General features: G+C 41.8%; 1 protein-coding gene across 1 annotated transcript in view; it reads left to right on the top strand.

Annotated features, from left to right (window-relative positions):
* The window catches only part of RHOJ (ras homolog family member J), a 102,160-nt gene that overhangs the window by 76,260 nt on the left and 3,174 nt on the right, over positions 1–22,726 (top strand). Inside the window, exons 2-4 of the mRNA XM_023231996.1 lie at positions 1,703–1,761; positions 14,230–14,394; positions 16,357–16,452. Coding sequence (XP_023087764.1) covers positions 1,703–1,761; positions 14,230–14,394; positions 16,357–16,452 — 320 coding nt within the window. The remainder of the gene's footprint in view (positions 1–1,702; positions 1,762–14,229; positions 14,395–16,356; positions 16,453–22,726) is intronic.

Raw genomic sequence — 22,726 nt, 5'->3', positions numbered from 1 at the left:
AGGATGACTCGACTTCCAGGAATCACTCCACAGATGGCCCCGGGACTGTATGTCATGAGACAGTCTAAGGGGTCTCTGGAACAGCCGCCCCTGACCTGCACGTACTGGGCTCACTCGACGTTCCATGCTGTAATAGCTGGATGTCTCCCTTCATGCCTAATCCATGACAAGTTAGTGAACTGGTCACTGAAGAAACCATTTAGGCAGATTTCAGAAATATCTGATTGGGCTCTCTTCTGCCGTTGTGCATGAAGAGGAGAAATTAAACAGGACGAGAGCTCTGGGCCACACAGCCTCACCTCCGTTTCTATGGCTAGCCTGACTTGTGAAAGGAAGTGAAAACGTTTAAACGCCCTTCTTCTGTCAGCATGGTAACCAGGGGTGGATGGAGCTGGGTTCACCATTTTAAAATACACATTTAACAGGTCATCTGAGTGGTTGCAGCCATGTTATCAAGCTGAACACATGTTGATCTGAGTAGATTAGAAAAATAGTTCCCAGTGTCTGGGGACATAGTGCTTTTAAACAAGTCCTTTGCTTTTCAAAGAATGAGCCATTAAGAAGTTCCTTGTATACATGTAGCCCATGAACCTCAAAAGAAATAAAAGTAAAATCAACACGGAATCAGCAACTCTAAGCAGCAGACTAGAGAATTTGGCTGTTAGAGATACGGTTATAAAAGATTGCTGTTCAGTTTATCTTTCATTTCCTGCACAGCTAATGATAGAAAGACTCAAAAATCATCTTCACATTGAATTTGCACATTTTAACAAGAGAGAAAACTCATACTTTTCTTCATATTTTATTTCCTTTTTCCAAAAAGCGATTCAGTTTTTTTTTGGAAATTTAAATTTGCTCTTTCCATTCACGAAAAGAATTCTATTACTCCTGCATTCAATCTGTTCAATCTCAGTTTAGTTTCAAGTTGAGACTTTCATTTCCAGACATGTACCGAGTGGTTGCTATCCCTGTTTTGCTTCTCATTTTCAGGGCACAATTCCTTGGCAAAGCAGTAAGCTACTGAGTAAGTCAAACTCACTACTTGTCACCCTCTAAACACCCTTTATGTATGGAAGACTGAACCTATACAACGTCTTCTGCAACTAAAGCTCAAAATCATAATGTATCAATTGTGCTAAAGCACAGGAATATCTAATTTTAAAAAACTTTTCAAAATGAACACTAAGCCCTTCTCATTTAACTATTTGCCTTGCTTTGTAGACTATAAAAACATGTATTAATAGGTATGATAATATCCTCTGTTTTTAGGGTTTTATAAATATTTCAAAGCAGAGAGATTTCTAATAGACAAGCTACTTACACAATTCTGCGCCCCGAAAGGTGTCCCAAACCAAAGAAAACAAGGCAATAACTAATGAAAAAGGGGCCCAGCATTCTTTCTCATCAGAAGCTTGGTGTCCCAGAGCTGAATAAGGATGGGTGGGTAGCCCACAGAGTGTCCTGGTGGCACCAATAATATTCATCTCTGTTGAGAAATCTGGACTTGGCTAAGACCATCTGCCATCACTGCAGCCCAAGGTTACCTTTCATTTGGAAATTATGCTGTCAACTTGGTTTAGAATGTACATGGGCGAGGCATATGCTTCTCCTTGCTGCCCAAGGAGATGCTGGCATGGAAAAAATGTGAAGGTGCCTGATTGAAGCTTGTGTTTATGGACTCTCCTCTTCTCTTCTCCCCTAGTGACTGTGACTGTGGGAGGCAAGCAACACTTGCTCGGACTGTATGACACCGCGGGACAGGTACATTTTTATTATTTTGATTCATTGGAGGGGGTGGTATGGGGGAGAAAAAGATCCGTTTGCTTAGGCAGATGGGACTCATAGCACAAATATTACCCATTCTGATCATTTGGGGCTAATTTATTGTCTGCCTAAATGACAACCAAAAGCACATTCTCGATATTTTAAAAATACTTATAACTACAAAAATCTAAATTGTTACATTATTCAAGGCATTGATAGGTAAATAATGATTCATTCATTGACTGATAACCATCAAAAACCAGAATAACAGATTTGTGACCAAGAGTTTCAATTTCTTTCTGTGGAAACCTATTCCAGATCCAAGATTCATAGATCAATTTCATAAATTTTAGTTGCACCCATTTTTTTCAGGTTATTTTCTTTGCCCACCCTTTATTTGAATTGCCTAATGAACAGCGAAAAGGCCCAAAAAGAGATTGGCTGGGGTGAGGGGAAGAGAGAGGGAGAAGATGGATTACGTGTTGGAAGGAAGAAAAGTCAGGATCCTAGATGTTTTCCAAATGTGAGAGTCAACCCTGAATAACTGGGGGTTGCCGGGCGCGGTGGCTCAAGCCTGTAATCCCAGCACTTTGGGAGGCCGAGACGGGCGGATCACGAGGTCAGGAGATCGAGACCATCCTGGCTAACCCGGTGAAACCCCGTCTCTACTAAAAAATACAAAAAACTAGCCGGGCGAGGTAGCGGGCGCCTATAGTCCCAGCTACTCCGGGAGGCTGAGGCAGGAGAATGGCGGGAACCCGGGAGGCAGAGCTTGCAGTGAGCTGAGATCCGGCCACTGCACTCCAGCCTGGGGGACAGAGCGAGACTCCGTCTCAAAAAAAAAAAAAACAAAAAAAAAAAAAAAAAAAAAAAAACTGGGGGTTGACTCTAAATTCCCTCAGATTTTTGAAATCTTCTCACTTTGTCAGGGCTGTTTCTTCAAGTTGGAGAAACTGGCCCACCAATAACGTAAGACAATGGGCTAAAACCCTCAACATTTAATCAGTTGGCACATGCTCTCTTTGGGTGAAAATGGCACTTAATCTGTCTTTCCCAGCATCTCACACATCGCTACGAAGTTTCTCATGTTCTAATGTTCTAATCCAGTTTGTGGATTGGTGGAGGGAAAGTGGTTAAGGAACTGATGGCTGTAGCCCAATTTCTTGGATAGAGCTTTTGTTACCATATGTCTTGGGTCATTTATTTAGGTCAAAATCAGTGGGTTGTTCAGTCTGTCCACATTCTTACACCTTAAGTCCTTTGGAGTGAACATTTTACCCTGCTATTTCTCAGTGTGAGTTTCCTGGGAATTGTTGTTTGTAGTGATGCATTCATCTAGGCCTTTTTTTTCACAATTGTTTTGGATATACATCATTTTGCTCAACTTGAAAGCTCTTCACGATAATATCAATAAATGGAATTCTCTTTGGGGATTTCTGTGAAAATTTGTAAGGACCACTGTATAAATGTATGTGGAACATCAAAGGTTGGTATTGGCCAGGCTAGGGTGCGGAGCCTGGAAAATCTAACACCAGACTCAAAACTTCTAAGAGCATCCAGGGTACCCTCATTGGCAGATGCCTGTTTTGGTAAGCTACCGCCAGGAACTGGGAGAGAAGCAACCTCTCATGTCAATAGCAAGCCATACGACTAAGAAAGGAGGCACCCCACGTGCTCAAATGAAAAAATCAGTTTGCTTCTCTAATCTAAGATACAAGGGCCTCAGGATAGCTCATGCCCCCAACAGAAAGCATTCCAGCAACAAGGGCACACCACTTTGGAGGCTGAAGTTGCCTGCTCTAATTCAATCACACAATCATTGGTGTGTCCCCATTCATCAGGAACTCATAGCCTGAAAGAGAGAGGAGTTTATACCCTCCTCCCCCATAGTCAAATTGTACTAATACAATCCGGTTTGAAAAGTTCAATACGGCAATGATTATTTCATGACTCTGAAACCTCTCTCTGGTCCCTCTGGCTTCCGAAAAAGCCTCTCTGTCCCCTGCTGCCCAGTCAGTTCTCCCCTCCTCTGCAGCAATCCAACAAGTATTGCCTCCTGTGCGTTAACTGCTCCAAGAACAACCTCCACAGGCTTCTTTTTAATTTTAAATCCAATGAAACTCTTTAAAAGCTCTTGTGGAGTTTAATTATTTTTTCCCACTGTTCTGTCCTTTTAAGAAAAAATTTAAATAACACTAGTATAAGAGTTGAAGCTGTAAGACATTGTAAAAATATCTTTAAACTCCACATCAAAGCAAACGGAATGGCCTCAACATCTGACACAAAAGTGATGAAGACTGATAAAACATAACAAATAGATTATAAGACATTTTTTCAACTAACTCTCACTTGAATGCTTTATATTCAGAGGTGGACAAGACTCAAAAGGAACCATAAAGCATGGGGAAAAGGAATCAGAACGTATCTTAAGGTTCCTTCTAGGCCAAAAATTCTACGATGAGTACTTTTCACATGTAATCTCAAGAGACCCTGATAGAACTGGAGTAACTAGGCAAAAGGACTTGAGGTTTGACCCATGGGAGACCTTTCAGCTGTAGAAGATTGCTGAATAATGGGAATGTGGTACACCACAGGATAACCTGTCATTCATTTTCTAGAACAGGGATTCTCAAACAGGAGTATGTGTCAGAATCACCACAGGGCTTGTCAAAACTCAGCTACTGGGCCCCACTCCAAGAATTTCTGCTTCTCCAGGTCTAGGGCAGGACCCAAGAGTTTGCATTTCTTTTTTTTTTTTTTTTTTTTTTTTATTTATCTATTTATTTATTTATTTATTTATTTATTTATTTATTTATTTGAGACAGGGTTTCGTTCCCGTCACCCAGGCTGGAGTGCAGTTGCGCAATCTTGGCTCACTGCAATCTCCGCCTCCTGAGTTCAAGCAATTATCCTGCCTCAGCCTCCCAAGTAACTGGGATTACAGGCACCTGCCATCACACCCAGCTATTTTTTTGTGTTTTTTTTCTAGAGACAGGGGTTTCACCATGTTGCCCAGGCTGGTCTCAAACTCCCGACCTCAGGTGATCCGCCCATCTCAGCCTCCCAAAGTGCTGGGATTACAGATGTGAGCTACTGCATCTGGCCCAAGAGTTTGCATTTCTAACAGGTTTTCTGGCAATGCTCCTGCTGGTCCCTACACCATACTTTGAGAGCCACTCAAAGCGTGGTCCACCAACCTGTGGCATCAACATCACCAGGAAGCACGTTAGAACTGCAGAATCTTAAGGCCTATCCCCAGCCTACCGAATTTGCAAATCCATTTTAAGAAGATCTCCAAATCATTAGAATGCACATTAAATTTTGAGAAGCACTACTCTAAACGTTTCTGGTGATTGAGGCATTGTTCTGAAAGTTAGGAGGATGCAATGGAAAATAACCATTACTGAAATGTATTCCTATAATTCTACAATTCAGCTATTAAGACTTTGTAACAAATTTAATTTGGAAACAGTGTCCCAGAAATTCCATTCCCAGTCCTAGGTAGAATAATCTGCCTCTTCTCAGTTCTATTCTAGTAAATGTGCTGGATAGCTAAAGGATGTGTATAATTCAAAAATACTCATTTGGCCAATTACTTACAATGGAAGAGAGATGATTTCAAAACCAATTGATTAATCCCTGAACCACAAAAAGGAAATGTCTCTGAATCCAGCTATAGAGTCCATCTCGCTTGAATAATTAGATTTTTGTGCATGAATAAACCAAGGAGCAATCCTCCACATTTTTGTCTTGAACTAACTGAAGCAAATGTGTTCTGAGAGGTAAAGTGATAGGAATTCATTGTCTTAACCCTCAATGTCAGTGCTAAACAAAATCATTTGACCTGCTTTCCCTCAACTTTGAGGCACCTTGTCTGCCTCAGACCTGGCTACAGCCCCATGAGCCATGGCCTGAGACACCCCTGCCCCTCCACAATTCAGGCAAGCATGTGCTAAAGATAGTTTATAATGGGCTGGGTGCAGTGGCTCATGTCTGTAATGCCAGCACTTCGGGAGGCTGAGGCAGATAGATCACAACGTCAGGAGTTCAAGACCAGCCTGGCCAACATGGTGAAACCCCGTCTCTACAAAAAATACAAAATTAGCCAGGCATGGTGGCGGGCGCCTGTAATCCCAGCTACTTGGGAGGCTGAGGCAGAAGAATCCCTTGAACCCAGGAGGCAGAGGTTGCAGTGAGCCGAGACCGCAGCATTGCACTCCAGCCTGGGCAACAAAAGCAAAACCCCATCTCAAAAAAAAAAAGAGTTTATGATGAAGTTATTTGCATACACTGTCAACACGTGGTGGCTGCTATTAAACATTAGCTCCCTCCACCAAACCCTGAAACAAACTAACATTTGGACTTGGAGTGGAGCCCTTTGAAGATAGATTCGTCACAACTCTGTTTAATTCTCTGTTAGGTAGAATTCCAAACATTAGATGAGGCGATGAATTGAGGAATTTTTCTCACGGTGAGTGCATGTAACTCCTCAGATCACACTAGGGAGGAAATAAGGCCAACCAGCCCTGTAAGCCAAATCTATTTAGGTTGTGTCAAGTCATCCTGTATGAGACATGTCCCTAGTAGTGTGTTACTGAATGTTAAAGGGATATCTGGAGCTCAGATCTTTGGCTCAGCTATGAAAGAGTCCCAGAGCTGACTTTCCCATGATGTCCTTGCAGGCCAGTTTGTTTACAATGCATCAGGAGAGAACAACTGGACAGCAGGCTGTTGGTTGGGTTGGGGATGCTGCAGCCAGCCCTGGGCATTCACCAGCTGAGGAACTCCAGACTGGGAAAGGGCTCTTTCCCAGGCTACGGCTTGCAGCCACATGGCCTCCCATCTCACTGCAGGTCATTACAGTAGAACCAGCCATAGTACTAAGACAAGGTCTCGCCTCCTTCTCTGGATGCGGCCTCACCTAGAAGGATGATGTGGGCAAAGCCCTACTCGGATTGTGGCCTCTCGGGCAAGACTCCAGGATGGGCATATCTCAGAAACAACACCTGTGAAAATGGTAGTTAGCAGCACTGCCGGGGAGGCATGACCGTCTCCTGGTGTCAGGAGCCAGGTGCAGCCTGGCCAGGCGCCTGGTTCTGTGGAAGGGTGAACCACCAGGTTCCCCACAGAACCAGGAACCATCTGCATGTGGGCAAGCACAGAATGGTGTCTGTCACTGAGAAACCACAGCCCGCAGTAGCTCAGCCGTCACCAGTGACCACAGAAGTAGAGAAGCAAGGAAGGCCATCAACCGAGCCCCTCACTTGCCCAGGTCTAGGTGTGGCACATCTTCCCCAGACCCTGACTTCTGAAGTCCCGCTTTCCCCCAAGGGCTGAGGAAGCACACAACCAGGCAAGGAAGCAAGCACAGCCAGGGTTTACGAACGGCAAACCGGGCCCCACTTGGAAGGAGTGGAGCCTTCCCCTTTGCTATTGGCTGATCCAAGGGGGCCATCTGGAGCACAGGATCTGGCAGCAGCCCTCTATGGAAAGTTTGCCTAAAACCTCAGAACAAATGTTTTCCCTCAATGAGCAACTCCAACTTTCTTGCTCACGTGTATCTTCATGTGGGATTTGCAGGAGTAGGCAATTTGGGAGATTAGGGAGACGTTTGCTTACAGGTGCTTACTAAAAGTAACCTCACAGGTGCTTACTAAAAGTAACCTTAGGACACAATCTTACTTCTCCCCAAATTATGAAAAAGAGAGATGTAGGAACATTGAGAGTTGCGGTTGGAGTTTGCAAACATTTGGGTCTTATTACTACTCAGTTCAGAAAACGTTAATTTCTGAATCAGCCTTGGCATCCAATAAGGGTAGGGAAATGCTTCCAGGACCAGCAGCTGTTGTTGATATGGGCGGGAGGATGGACTCTTTTACTGGATCATTAAAGTACTTACTATGTTCAAGACAATGTTCTAAGTGGCCTACAAATATTAACGAATTTTATTCTCATAACAACTCATAAGGCCAGCACTATTAGCCTCATTCTGCAGATAAGGAAAGTGAGGCATGGAGAACTTACCCAAGATCACACCATAGTCACAAACCCGGAGAATTTCTACCCACCACCCATGCTCTTAAGCACCATGCTATGCACCCACCCTATACACGATGCCCATGTTTTTCAAATTCAACCTGATTTATGGGCGAATATGAAAATGAGACTTGTACCAAAAAATCTAGGATAAACGTCACTAAACCCAATACTCAGAAGCAGAATTCTATTTCTAATTTAATGTGGGTATGGGGGGGTGGGAGGCGTTCAGCGCAACTCTCTGTGCTGCTCAAAGTGTGGCACCTGGACCCAGTAGCACTAGCATCACCTGGAAACTTGTTAGAAATGCACGTTCTTAGGCTCCATTCCAGTCCTGCTACTGAATAAGAATTTGCACTTTAGCCTGGGCAACATAGCGAGACCCTATCTCTACAAATTTTTTTAATTACCCAGGCGTCGTGTGCATACCTGTAGTCCCAGCTACTTGAGAGGCTGAGGAGAGAGGATCACTTGAGCCCAGGAGTTCAAGACTCCAGTGAACTTATGATCAGTGCACTACAGTGTGTGCAGAAAGCGAGACCCAATCTCAAAAACAAAAAAGAAAAAAAAAACACAAAATTACAGTTTAACAAGGTCCACAGGTGATGCAAATGTATGTGGATTCTAAGAAGTGCTGTCTACAAAATGATTTCACTTACCTGTGTCATGATGCAGCCTATAATATTTAGGACCCAGGTGTTTGGCACATCTAATGCTAACACTTTCTCTGAACTGTTCGTGTTTAATAATCACCCATAGTCACCCCAGAGCACCGGATCTGCCTTCAAACTGAACATGTTCTTGCCATCAGGGTGAAGTTGGGCTAAAAGCACTCAAAGGCCTACTTGCCCCAAATACTTCCCTGCACTCCCCAATCCTAGCCTCTTTGTCTACTTTACCCCCATTTGAGCCTCTCTTTTAGATTAAAACCGTGTCTCCTCAAGAAGCAAACAAACACCTGTCTTCCATTCTGAATTTCAACATTAGAAAGGGCCTCAAATACCAACTAAACCACTTATCCACTTCTCATAGCCCCTAACATCATCTCCACATGTTACCATGGAACCCAGGGCCAAAGCATGCTCCCTTGTGAAAAAACATTAAGTCACCAGCTGGCACAAACTCAACTCCCCCAGCCCCCAGGGGACACTTTCTTTTATTAATCCTGACCCCCTGCCATATTTTATAGCTGCAGCCCAGGGTTAGCCCCCAATAGCCCAGGTGTGAGCCTTTTTTTTTTTTTTTTTTTTTTTTTTGAGACAGAGTCTTGCTCTGTCGCCCAGGCTGGAGTACATGGTGCAATCTCCGCTCACTGCAAGCTTCGCCTCCCGGGTTCACGCCATTCTCCTGCCTCAGCCTCCCGAGTAGCTGGGACTACAGGTGCCCGCCATCACGCCCGGCTAATTTTTTTGTATTTTTAGTAGACACGGGGTTTCACAGTGTTCGCCAGAATGGTGTCGATCTCCTGACCTCGTGATCCACCCGCCTCGGCCTCCCAAAGTGCTGGGATTACAGGCCCGGCTGAGCCTTCTTTAAAACTATTTTTGCCCTGTTGTTCTGGTTACATTACTCCATCTGTCTAGACCTTTGTTTCTTAAACCATAAAACTGGCTCAGGGGAGCGGGAAGAACAGGAACCTGTGGTTCTGAAACTTGAGCTGCATCAGAATCACCTGGAGGGTTTGTTCTAGCACTGACGGTGCAGCCTCTCCCCCAGCGCCCCAGCCTCGGCGGGCTGCGTGGCACCTGGGAATGTGTAGTTCTAACAAGCTCCCAGGTGACGCCAATGCTGCTGGACTGAACAGCATAGTTTGGAAACCACTGCATTAGCTAATCTTTAAGGCCTTTTGGAATGGTATTTTCCCAGTTTACTCAGATAAATATTCTACATCATTCCATTTTAAGATTAGCCAGCAGAGTAAGAGAACCTTAACCTGTCTTATTTCCACATAAATTGACTTATTTCATGTATTTTCATTTTCTTTCCCCAATTGCCAATTCTTACTCCCCTTACATAGTTCATACAGCATCCTTAACAGTGCTATGCATTCAGTAGGCACGAAATTTTTTAAATGGCATGATACAGCAGGACTAAGGTTTCCACAGAAGAGATCCAGAATACAGAGCACAGTGAGCCCAGTGACTGACGCTATCAGAAACGACTCAGCTGGAGGGCCAGGAGGGTAAATGATCAGAAACAGATTTCTCTCACCTGCCCCACCTAGAGTCAACCCAGCAACCCGTGGTCTTCCAACTTTTCCATAATGTAAATAGAAATCCTTTGATAGCTACTGGGTTAAAAAATCAGACAAACATACTCCTTTCCGACTATGCACAACAGTTATCTGTTCCGACCTAATCTAGTTGTGACATTTCTCCTCATGGCGTTTTGCTTTGGTTTTTGGCTTTGAGGTTTTAAATATACAGTGTTGCTGCCATCCAGTGGTAATCTGAAGCAGATGCAGGCCATCAAATAGATGATACATCCTGTGGTCAAACGTTTTGATTGCTGGGTAACATATGAGTCAAGATTCCTAGACAAGTGAGTTAAGAAAATGCTTAATCTGTCACTTAAAACTCTGAGCTGCAGAAAACAGTGTGGTTACAATTGAGAACCAGAGCTAGATTGGGGCTAAATACCCCATCCTGGTATTTATGAACTCTATAACATTGGCCCGTCATGGAACTTCTCTAAACCTTAACTTCCTCTTCTATGAAATGTGAATGTTGGTGGTACCATCCTTCTAGTTCTATCAGGAGGATGCAATAAGAACATATGTAAGAGTCTGAAACAATGTCTGACCTTTAGTAATAAGCCCTCGGGTGCATCCTCCGTTAATGGTGGAGATGATAGTGAAGTACAGCCATGTTCTCAACTCCAGGCCCACCCCAAACCAATTAAGTCAGAACTCCCAGATACGCAGGCCCGCTCTCCAGAGATTCTAATTTAGCTGGTTCCTGAGTGGAAAAGGAGGTGGGGCCGGGAGTTGATTAGCAGAGCATCAGGATGGTTTAAAGGCTCCCCAAGTGATTCTAATGAAAGTCACTGCAGTAAATGGCCCGCAGAAATGCCGTGTGTTCATTTGCAGGTCACTGTAGATGTCATTTCTTCCAGTCCGTAATAGGATTTATTGAATATTTGCTGTGAAAAGAGTACATGTAGGGATGAGAAAAAAAATCAACACAGTTCCTACTCCATTTATGACAATCCAGATGGGAGCATGCAGTGGCAGAGGGCAGGTGGTGTGGCGAACAGCTGTAGATTATAGCCTGGGAAGGAGACTTCTTGGCTCATGGGCCATACAGCTGCTCTTTAAGGGAACATTCCAGAGAGAAAAGAGAGAAGTGGGGAGACGACGGGAGAGGAGGTTTGTTTTTCAGAGCTAGTTGTGTAAAGAGGAAGGGTAGTGCCAAGAAATTAGCTATCCCTTTCTCCACTGCCTCCCCAGCTACACACACACACACACACACACACACACACACACACACACACACGACATAGGCACAACTTGGCTGAGACGCAACCCTGTAGACCTGGCCCGACTTCCCAGTATGACCAGTGTTTATTCAGCTGTGCACCAAACTCCCAATTATTTGCTTGACTAGAAATGTGGTAAATTAGCCACAATAGTGGGTTTTATTTGTTTGTTTGTTCTGGGTTTATTTTTTAGGATTTTACTTTTCAGCATCCTTGCCATCTGGCTTTTCATTTTGCATTAGGTACCTAAAACGTTTGCTTAAGTTTTAATAGTAGTAGCAGTAATGGCCACATATACTGAATCCCATGTTCTGCATACTCTGAGTAGCTAAACAATAGATCAATGCATGCCCACCAACCAGAGTGGACCATACTTAATATTCTAAGGTACTTCCTTTCAGTCTCATGTGTATGTACATGTGTACTTCTTTTTCTGGTCTTTTTAAATTTTTTTTATTATACTTTAAGTTCTGGGATACATGTGCAGAACGTGCAGGTTTGTTACATAGGTATACACATGGTTTGCCACACCCATCAACCTGTTATCTAATAAATATATTATTAGAGTCAATGGAAAGGTTGATATTAAAAATATATCCAAGATACATTACATTTTAGAAAACACAAGTGGCACAACAATATGAACTATTTAATCAATTTGTTTTTAAACTAAACATGTGTATGTTGTATACATACATAAATATAAAATGGGCCAGGTGTGGTGACTCCCCCCTATCATCCTAGCACTTTGTGGGGGCCAAGGCGGGAGGATTGCTTGAGCCCAGGAGTTCAAGACCAGCCTGGACAACATAGTGAGACCCCGTCTCTGCAAAAAAAATTAAAAATTGGCTGGGTGTGGTGGCATGTGCCTGTAGTCCAAGCTACTTGGGAGGCTGAAGTGGGAGGATCGCTTGAGCCCGGGAGTCTGAAGCTGCAGTGAGCCATGATCACGCCACTGCACTCCAGCCTGGGCAATAAAGACCCTGTCTCAAAAAATAAAATAAAGTAAAATAAAATGTTTGGAAGGACAATGTTTAAGCAGTAGCCCTCTCTGGGGAGAGGAAAAACTATTAGAGATCATACCAGGGATGAAAACAAGCTTTCACTTCTACTCTGTGTACTTCTATAATGTTTGCATTTTTGCAATTAGCACATACATGTTTCGTGAGTTTCTGAAATGTTTCATGAAGAGTAGTCATGGCCCTAATAAATGAATTAATTATTTATTAACTCATCTCTATGAATACATATATTTGATAGGTGTGAACATATAAGTTTAGTTGCACATATAGTATACACACATATATAGTGTACACACATCATATAGCGTGTGTATACACATACAAATTATGGTATGTATGGACAAATGTCATGTTATATGTGATGTATATATAAATATGGTATGTGTATGCACACTCACACACAAAGTTACTGTTGGCTTATGTGTTATTAAATTCTATAAAAATATAAAAAACTTGCTATTGAAATATCAGGTTTTGCCTTGGAACTTCCTCAAACATTTCACATACAGTCAAAGGTTCTTGCTAACATTTTCCCAAAGTTGAAATGATGCAAAGTTTTACTTTGTATTTATCAACTCCCACTAAAATAGCAAATACATAAATATCTTATGTAACCAGAAACTCTTCCACAGAGCATATTCTGATCTGAAAAATCTTTAGAAAGAAAATAATTAAGCTAACATTTTATTTATTTGGCCTTTAGGTAATCTTTGAAACAAATCCAAAATCCTTAGCTCTAAACCCTCACTCAACATATTTCTTCAAATATTGTGGTGTCAAATTTGGCAATAACTCTTGTTGTGCATGTTAGTTCATTTATTCTAAATTAAATTTGGATACAATTTTTTTTAATTGTGTGAGGAGAGGATTCCTGTTGCCCTGGCAAATAGCTCACTAATTTAAATATAGTATATTCAATACAACACAATTCCAACATGATGGAAGAATTGCAATAATCTTTACTGAATGTTACACTTTAAATGGGTGAACTTTGGTTTTTTTTTATTTTGTTTGTTTTTTGAGACAGAATCTTGCTGTGTTGCCCTGGCTGGAGTACAGTGGCATGATCATGGCTCACTGCAGCTTCAAACTCCCAGGCTCAAGCCATCCTCCCATTTCAGCCTCCTGAGTAGCTGGGACTATAGGCATGTGCCACCATGCCCAGCTAATTTTAGTATTTTTTTGTAGAGATAGGGTCTCGCTATATTGCCCAGGCTGGTCTCAAGCTCAAGGAATCAAGTGATCCTCCTGCCTTGGCCTCCAAAGTGCTGGGATTACAAGCATGAGCCACCGTGCCTGGTCAGGTGAACTTTGGAATACATAGAAACAGAGAGTAGAATTATTGTTACCAGAGGCAAGTAAGGACAGGTAAAGGGGAGGTTTTGATCAAGGGTACAAAGCTGCAGTTAGCTAGGGTGAGTAAGTCTACAGCTGTAACGTACAACATGATAAGGATAGCTAATGATACTATATTGCATACTGGAAATATGCTAGAAGAGTAGGTTTCTGTTCCTCTTGCCATAAAATATCTTTTTAAAGGTAAGCTGTAAGGAGATGAATATGTTAATTTGTTTCACTATAGTATATATATGTATATCAAACACCATGTTGTACACCTTAAATGTATACAATTTAAAAATAAATAAATAAATGGGTGAACTTATGGTATACATCTCAATAAAATGCTAAAAATATTTTTTAAGTTCATCTTAAGAGGGGGCAATACATAATCTCTGTATGTAACAAAAAGGTATTTTTCTGACTGGTGGCTCCTTTAGTTCTACTAGAGAAAGAACTACCAGATTCTACGGTTGAGGAAGAAACGGGATCCCAGTGCACTGTAGTGGACTCTTACCTGCAATCTGACCTTGGAACCACATGGGACACACCTTACATGGGCTGTAAAAACCCTTGTCTGCTCTTCCCACAGGAGGACTACAACCAGCTGAGGCCACTCTCCTACCCCAACACGGATGTGTTTTTGATCTGCTTCTCTGTCGTAAACCCTGCCTCTTACCACAACGTCCAGGAGGAATGGGTCCCCGAGCTCAAGGACTGCATGCCTCACGTGCCTTATGTCCTCATAGGGACCCAGGTTAAAATGCGGGCGATGGCAGGGTGGGAGGGAGCTGCAAAAACGGGAAGACCCTTTCGGTACCTCATGAACATCCTATTCTGCCAAATGCTATGGAACAGTGTCTCAGACATGTCAATCCTATGAACAGAAGTTCTTAAGGTGTGCATGATGATTTAGCCCATAGTGGAAAAGATAATAGAGCTCTTTAATATGGAGCAGAAAGTTTTGATATGGCCTTCAAAAATTAATCTTTCTGATTTTTTTTTAATAACAAAGTAGTTTTAAAAACAGACACCCCTTGCCAGGCTTGAATCAGAGCAATGAGGTGAGGGTGTCAATTGAACATATTATCTAGTATTTTTTATATCTGAAATCCACAGTTGTTTTAAAATCACAAAATAGGTGGGAGTGTCACGGTGACCACAGCAATCAGAATAGGCATTCTATGACAGGAATTCTTTAATTACACTTCTGGAGAAGGAAGATAAAAATTCACCATTGTCTATTCCTTTTAAACCTCTTGGTCTTCCAGATCTTAGAGAAGAAGTCAAAACACATATACCAGATAAACAAACCTACGATTGTGAAAGCCTTTACAGTGTTCCGAAAGCTAATACATTTCCATAGTTTGAGTTTCCAGTAGTAAGCCAATCACATTAAATGTATTAAGGATTGTTACCGTTTATAGTTTTAAATGGATTTTGTTCTTTGGCATTTTAAAGTCCAAATTACTATCCCAAAGACATAGGAATGTACCAATACTGAAGGGCTTCATTGTTATCTGTTTCATATGCTATTTCTTTCTATTATTCATTTATGTTCGTTTTGAACAAGAGAATTTTTTAACATAAAGAAAAGTATTTCCTAAAGAAGATATGGACAGGTACACAGTATATGTATTTACTTAGAGAAAGTAGAGGAATACACATCTCCATAAGTCAGAGTAATCATAGTTAACGCTTCTGCTCCAAAAGATAACTGTTTGTTTAAATGAAGTCTTTTGCCTTGAATTCCAGATAATAATGTTTGTCCATATTGATGGAACCTGAATCCCTGCTGCCAAATATGTGACAGAATATTCAATCACCTTTCTGTGATTCAAGCTGATTTTATTAGAGACAGGCACAAAATTGAGCAATTCTCTCTCTCTCTCTCTCTCTCACACACACACACACACACACACACACACACACACAGTTAGTAGAGCTGAGTAATGTGCTTATAAAAGGGACCCTAATATATTGGTCTTTAAGACACAAGCCCTTGTGTTCCCACATTCACACCCATTCATGAACATGTGGGTTCACATACACAGTGAGGCTTTAAAGCAACCAAAATATTTAATTAAATTATCAAATCTAATCCAGATATATAAATGCTATCTTCAAAGTCCTACCTTTGAAAAGATTAATGCTTATCTTGAGCAAACCGTTTGAAAATTTCTTAGGGACTTGCCTTCCAGAGCTTGCAGAACATTTGTTAGAATATCCTCACAGGTAGCAAATCTTCACACCTCCTTTGAGGATGAAGATTTTATTTGGAAAAGAAAAAAAAAAAAAAGATGTGTTCAAAGCCAGGAAATGAACTAGTAAATAATGAGTAATACACTTTGGGATCAAATAAGGCCTCGCTGTAAGGTCATGAGACTGGTTATCTTGCATGCCCTGTAAGCAGAATCTAGAAATAAATAGAAAATTTTGAGAAAACATCTAAGATAGCAAAAGAATCATCCGAGTAAGTCTTCAGCTCGCAGGGTAACTGTTTGAAGGGGAAAACATAAGGAAAGTCTGTTGTGTACATTTACAAAGAAATTGCTTTACTTTTTTAGACATAACATGGGCATGTGAATCTGCTTCCTTAAAGAAAATTTAGCAACTTCAAAGATGTTAACAGGGAAAAAGACTCTATGATGTCACAGTTTAAAATATCTGGCAAGGCCTGAGAAAATAAATAAGTTTATCACATGTGTTTTCTTGCCAGATTGATCTCCGTGATGACCCAAAAACCTTGGCCCGTTTGCTATATATGAAAGAGAAACCTCTCACTTACGAGCATGGTGTGAAGCTTGCAAAAGCGGTACAGTCAGATTTGAATTTCATTTTAAATGTATGCTGAGAGAAGAGTGTGTTGTATGCTTTGGAATGGGTGTGCAACATTGGGTTTTGCTTTAAAGTGCAATGTGTTTAGAATCTTCTCTAAGCTTTCTATTCTCCCCCTCTGTTCTAGTCAGGCTGGAAGGAGCCATTTGGTTAGCCTTCTTGTCAGCCAGCATTGTCTGTTTTTCATTCAGAAAGCAATTTGGTGAATTTAAACAGCTGAAGCACTTATCATTTGATTTAGCAACCTCTAGAACATCTACTTGCCATATTTAGTGTGAATAAAGGGAGTCGTTAGATATATATTTGTAAATCTCACTGCTTATTATGGATGTAACTCATTTAAATAACCCCATAAGAGGCATTTTGTGATTTTCTTGGGAGAGACTTGGGTTAGCATCTGGCAGGGTTATATTTGTCCAGTATTTCTCACTATATAATGAATAGCCACTTAGAGAGCCTGGATTGTGTCACAAACAGCATCTGGAAGGATAACATATACCAAAAAGTGAGTTGGGGATCTAAGTGGCTGTTTGACAGATAATAGCAACTTGCTCAGAGCTGAAACTGTTTTCATGGACCTTTCTTCCCTCTTGAGAGCTTAACATAAAGAGTTAGGAAAATGCTTTAGAGAGTGTTTGCCAGACACCAAGTCTTTGCCTCCCCCATTACCCCGAGATGTAGGCAAAGCAGCCACTGAAAAACATACGAGAGGATGGAAGTACTTTATGCAAGAGGAGGCCAATAAATCACACCTCCAGAACTTTAAATCGGATTCCTCATCAAGTCATAAATCTATTGACCCAGGTCAGAGGTTTGAAAATGTTCAATCTTACTTTCTAAGTGACTAACCTAGTAAAATCCATACCCCAGGCAGAGTTAGAAGTCACCCTCTTCAAGCCAGTCAAGAATATTAACCACAAATTCTTCATTTACAAAACTATGCATTTATCTTATTAAAACTTGCTTGTAGGCACTAAAACTAAGCATGATACACTCAACTAGAAATGAATTAAATACAATCATGTTTTACAAGTACTCTGCATGAGAACATCTCACAAACACCTGATCGAGATACTGAACCCTTCCTACTTCTATGCGCAGTAATGTCAGTACTAACTAGCGCCAGCCATTCACGGAGTTCTTAGGATCCTAAGTACTTTATAATCTCTCTCACTTCAGCCTCATGATGACCCTCTTAAGCAGATAGTGTTGGTCTCAGCTTACAGATGAGGAAACAGTCTTAGAAGACAAGCACGTAGCTAATAACGAAGTCAAAAACTTCCACTCCAGCTCTGTGGACATCACCACCCGTGCACCTGACCATTGTGTAAATGACCTCCAACTGTGTGTCTTTCCTCGGGTGAAATGGGTTTATGCCTGTAGGTTCTTCTGCCTTCTCCTCAAACACATTCAACCTCAAATGCTCTCATTAAGATACCTAAATAGCTGGGAGGCTGAGGCAGAAGAATGGCGTGAATCCGGGAGGCAGAACTTGCAGAGAGCCGAGATCGTGCCACTGCACTCCAGCCTGGGCGACAGAGAGAGACTCCGTCTCAAAAAACAAAAACAAAAACAAAAAACACACAGAAAAAACAAAACAAAACAAAAATGATACCTAAATAGGTAGCTCCATAAATAATTGTATGTGGTTCCTTTCTACACATTTTTCACAGTCAGGAGGTCCCCATTGGCCGGCACCAGCTTCTTGCAGGAACGCGCTCTCTGTGTTCCTTCATGCCGTCAGCTTTCCTAGCCTCACTTCTCGTTGGGGAAGTTGTTTTTTTCACCCTCTGAAAAGAAGTCGTTCCAAAGCCTCCCATCTCATTTCATCCTTATTTTCGGAACAATGGCTGAGTTCACCATTTATATTGCCTTTTGCTAGTTTCTCCTAGCAACTGCTCTCTGATACAGAGGGAACCATGTTTAGCTTACAAAATCCAATTGAGAAGAAAACCTAGCAAGATTTTAACTTGTTTTATCACAATTCATGTAATTACAGGGATGCTTTAAGTTTCTGTACTCTCTGACTTTTCTGTCCAGTAGTTTATAACCACAGCTAGCATGTATGGAGTGTTTATAATGTGCTGGGCTTGGTGCCAGGCGCCTTACAGCCTTTGTCTTAATTAATCCTCACAGCGACCCCGTGAAATCTCACTGCTTGGCGTGTGTATTATTATCTCCACTTTCCTGCAGGAAACTGAGGCTCAGAGAGGTTAACATCGCCCAGCTAGCAAGTGGCAGAGTGAGGATAGAAAACTGTGCTTTAACCACCCGCTCTTCTGCCTCCCTCCTATATAATCTGAAAAGAAACCTTTAGGTTTGGGGCTAATTTTTTATATGCTGGAGTCCCTTATTTTCATGTGCACAGCTCCCCCACAACTTAAAGGCTTTGCAAGTTCAGATTTTTCTTTTTTTTTTTTTTTTTGAGACGGAGTCTGGCTCTGCCGCCCAGGCTGGAGTGCAGTGTCCGGATCTCAGCTCACTGCAAGCTCCGCGTCCCGGGTTCACGCCATTCTCCTGCCTCAGCCTCTGGAGTAGCTGGGACTACAGGCGCCCGCTACCTCACCGGGCTAGTTTTTTGTATTTTTAGTAGAGACGGGGTTTCACCGGGTTAGCCAGGATGGTCTCGATCTCCTGACCTCGTGATCCGCCCGTCTCGGCCTCCCAAAGTGCTGGGATTACAGGCTTGAGCCACTGTGCCCGGCCTAGATTTTTCATATCTGATTCTTTCTCAAAACTTTTCAATTTCCAAAGCATTTTCCATCTAACATCTCTTTTTGGTCTCAAAGGGTGTTTTATTTTTAAAGGACATTTTTTATATCATACATATTTACAATTCTTTGTACTCCAAAGTCAACCACATTTACATATTTTGCACTAATTTATCATAAATATTCATTATTCTTTGACTTCTTTTATCCTCCCTCTTCTTATTACTGTAGTTTTTAATCCTCAGCCTACTTTTCCCAGTCTTTTACAAATTTGTAACTGTCCCTATTGCTGCTAGAATTATTAAACAACAATTGATTAAGAGCACCTGATATGTGCCGGGTGCTATGCTGGATGCTACACTTTTTAGCTCTAAGATTATAGTTCTTCGTGCATTCTCTTTCCCAGTTCTATCTAATACAGTCTAAACATGATCTAAGTTCAGACTTCCTAAGGTGTTTTTTGATACAGGAATCTGCCATTTTTTCTTTTTTAATCTTTGGGCTCTCTTTGCCCTCTCCTGCCACCTTCTTCACCCTGTGCCTTTTGTTGTTGTCACTCTTTAATTTAGCACCTGCTAAGTTTCCCACTGGGCTTTTAACATGCACGGGTGGGATTTAAAGCAGCAAAATTGCTGCAAACATCTGTCATCAATGTTCAGTCACGTTAATCAACTGGAGTCTTTAATGCCCTCTTCCTGACTGGAAGAGTCACTGCCACCTGCCTTGTGCTGGCCATTTTCCCTTTCTCCCCTGGTCATTGAAAGTCACTTCACCAGTTGGATGCGGTGGCTCACGCCTGTAATCCCAGCACTTTGAGAGGCTAAGGTGGGTGGATCACAAGGTCAGGAGATCGAGACCATCCTACCCAACATGGTGAAACCCCGTCTCTACTAAAAATACAAAAATTAGCTGGGCATGGTAGCGCTTGCCTGTAATCCCAGCTACTCAGGAGGCTGAGGCGGGAGAATCACTTGAACCTGGCAGGCGGAGGTTGCAGTGAGCCGAGATGGTGGCACTGCACTCCAGCCTGGCAACATAGCAAGACTCTGTCTCAAAATAAATAATAAATAAATAAATAAATGAAAAGAAAGTCATTTCACTGCTGGTGTCTGGGTTACAAAGGCCAGAAGAGGAGGGAGACAGGCAAACAAAAGCATGCCACCTGGATAAACATAGTAACAAATAGCTGGGCAATGTACCAGGTAGCACAGAAGAGAGAGAGACTAATACATTCACAGAAGGAGCTTTCAGATATTTCTTTAACCAGTTAACATCTCACCCAGGTTTGAAGGATGAGGAAAAGTTTTTCAGGTGGACAGAGGGGTCTGGGGAGGGCACAAAATTCCAGACAGGGAGACCAGGACATGCAAAGGCATCCTTTAAAACATAGGGAGCAAAGTTCACCCACAAATGTTTTGATCAGTCCAAACAGATATTTTTAATGCAATTTAGTGGCCAACATTTAACAGTTTGGAAACACCTTTCTAGCTTCTAAAAGAAATTCAGAAGGTCGAGCAACTCTAGGCCAGCATTTCCTCATCAACGGAAACTGTTAAACATTCTTTTAGATTAAACATGTACCCTTCAGTCTACCACAATCCCCACCACTTCCATATTATCCTATACTCAAGTAACACACTTTTTACATTATCCACCCTTGAATTGGCATCTCTGCATTATAGTCTTCAAAGATCAGCAGCAAATCCATCCAGCCTAGAAATGTTTTTCCTCTTTCACCAATTTGACCATAATGCTAACTTGTTGAGATGGCAGCGTTTCTCTTACAACCTGTTTGGTTCTTTTTCCTTTTCTTGGCTCTCTATTTGCCTTCTCTGTGTGCCTTTGCTAATTCTCAAATGAGGAATAAAGAACTGCTCTGCTACTAGCCATTTATTTAGACAGGAGCTTACTCTGTTTATTCCCCTAACATCTCTTCTTTTCTCTCCATTTACAGGAAATGCCTTCCTTTTTCTTCCCTTCTCTCGTCACCCTTACTGTATCCATAACAGCTTCGCCCATTTATTCATTAATTTTGCTCTTTCAGCTACAATTTCTTTACATTTGCTAGAGACAGCCCAAAAGAGTAGTTAAGACTTTGGCTCAGGAGGCAGACAAATTCGAATCTCTGCCATTTTCTTAGTTCTGTGGCCATAAGGGAGGTTACTTGCCCTCTCTGGGCATCAGTTTCCTGAGCTGTGAAAAAGGATGGTGACAGACTTTTCCTTGTAAAGTTCTTGTGACAATGAAATTAGCTCATGTACCACAAGGTCCAGCTCAGCAAATTATAGCTGTTGTTAAATCCATGAGCCCCTCTCAGATATGTCTACAGCTGGGAAGATCTCTTTGCCTTTATCCCTTCCAGTTACTTTCTGTCTTATTCTATAACTTGTCCTGCCCCAACTAGAACAACATGGAAGAAGTACTAGGTTTTGTTTTACTTGATTAGTCACTATGTTTTCTTTTTTATTTCTTGTCAGACTCTTGTATCTTCTGTACATCATTGATAAATGTCCCTGCTTTTAAGATAATAGGTTTTAGCTATTATAAAACAATCAGAAAAGTGTTTTTTCAGTTTACACCCTCAATCTCTACTTTTTTCTTGAAAATAAGTCATTTGGGTAGAACACACTCCACATTGCTTGCACGTGTATCTAAACAAGGAGCCTCGAATCCTGAACCCTCCCAGATGGCTTCTAAATGCTTGACTGTGTAGGTCATTTTGCTCCAAAGGGCAGATGAAGTTGCTGCTGTAAGAAGGGCCACATTTCCTTGAGACAATTTTTCATTTCACATCTTTGAGGACACACATAATTTTTTTAGCAGTCTGGCTGTGCTTTTTCCTTGAACCAGAATGAATTCTTCTCCAACCCTCAGAGCACTTGACACATGGTAACAATACCTACCTCAAAACTGGGTTGTTTCTCACACTTGTTTTCCAAATCACACGCATCATCTGATGACTACTTTTTCTATCAGTACAACATAATGTTATATTAACCCAGTTACACAATAATGCCTTTATCTGCTATTTCATTATCTTCAGAAATGTCTGAATTGGAAGAGACAAGTTTGGGCTCCTCCCGCTGCATCGAAAGGCAAAGCCTGACACGCTGTCAGCCGCACTCTGGGGGCAGGAGGAGGCGGGAGTGCCCTGCCCCTCCTGCAGGACTCCAGGTGTGAGTGAGCTCAGCCCAGCTGTCCTGGAATTCCAGGCAGAATCGATTCTAGGCTTGGGATCCTTAGTGGAGAGGCATTCCAGATAGAGAGGTGTCACAGCAGTTTCTAGGTATTTTTCCAGACAAGCGCCACCACATTACAGTCAAGTCATTCGGTCATTCAGTTGGCAACACCGTTGCCGTTAGATTAATGTGCTTTTCACATGTGTTTGAATCAAGCTTTGAACACAATCCCAAAATGCAACAGAAGGCATTTCATCATGTTATTAGGAAAATTTTTTCTGCCCTTTATTCCTCTCTTGTATCTAACTGTTTTTAATTATTTCAAAAAGTTGTTAAAACCAAACCATGGTTAAAATGAAAG

The sequence above is a fragment of the Piliocolobus tephrosceles genome, chromosome 6 (genome assembly GCF_002776525.5).
Source record: "Piliocolobus tephrosceles isolate RC106 chromosome 6, ASM277652v3, whole genome shotgun sequence".
Classification (NCBI taxonomy): Eukaryota; Metazoa; Chordata; class Mammalia; order Primates; family Cercopithecidae; genus Piliocolobus; species Piliocolobus tephrosceles.
Note: the sequence above shows the minus strand (reverse complement) of the source record. Positions and strands in the feature narration are given on the sequence as shown.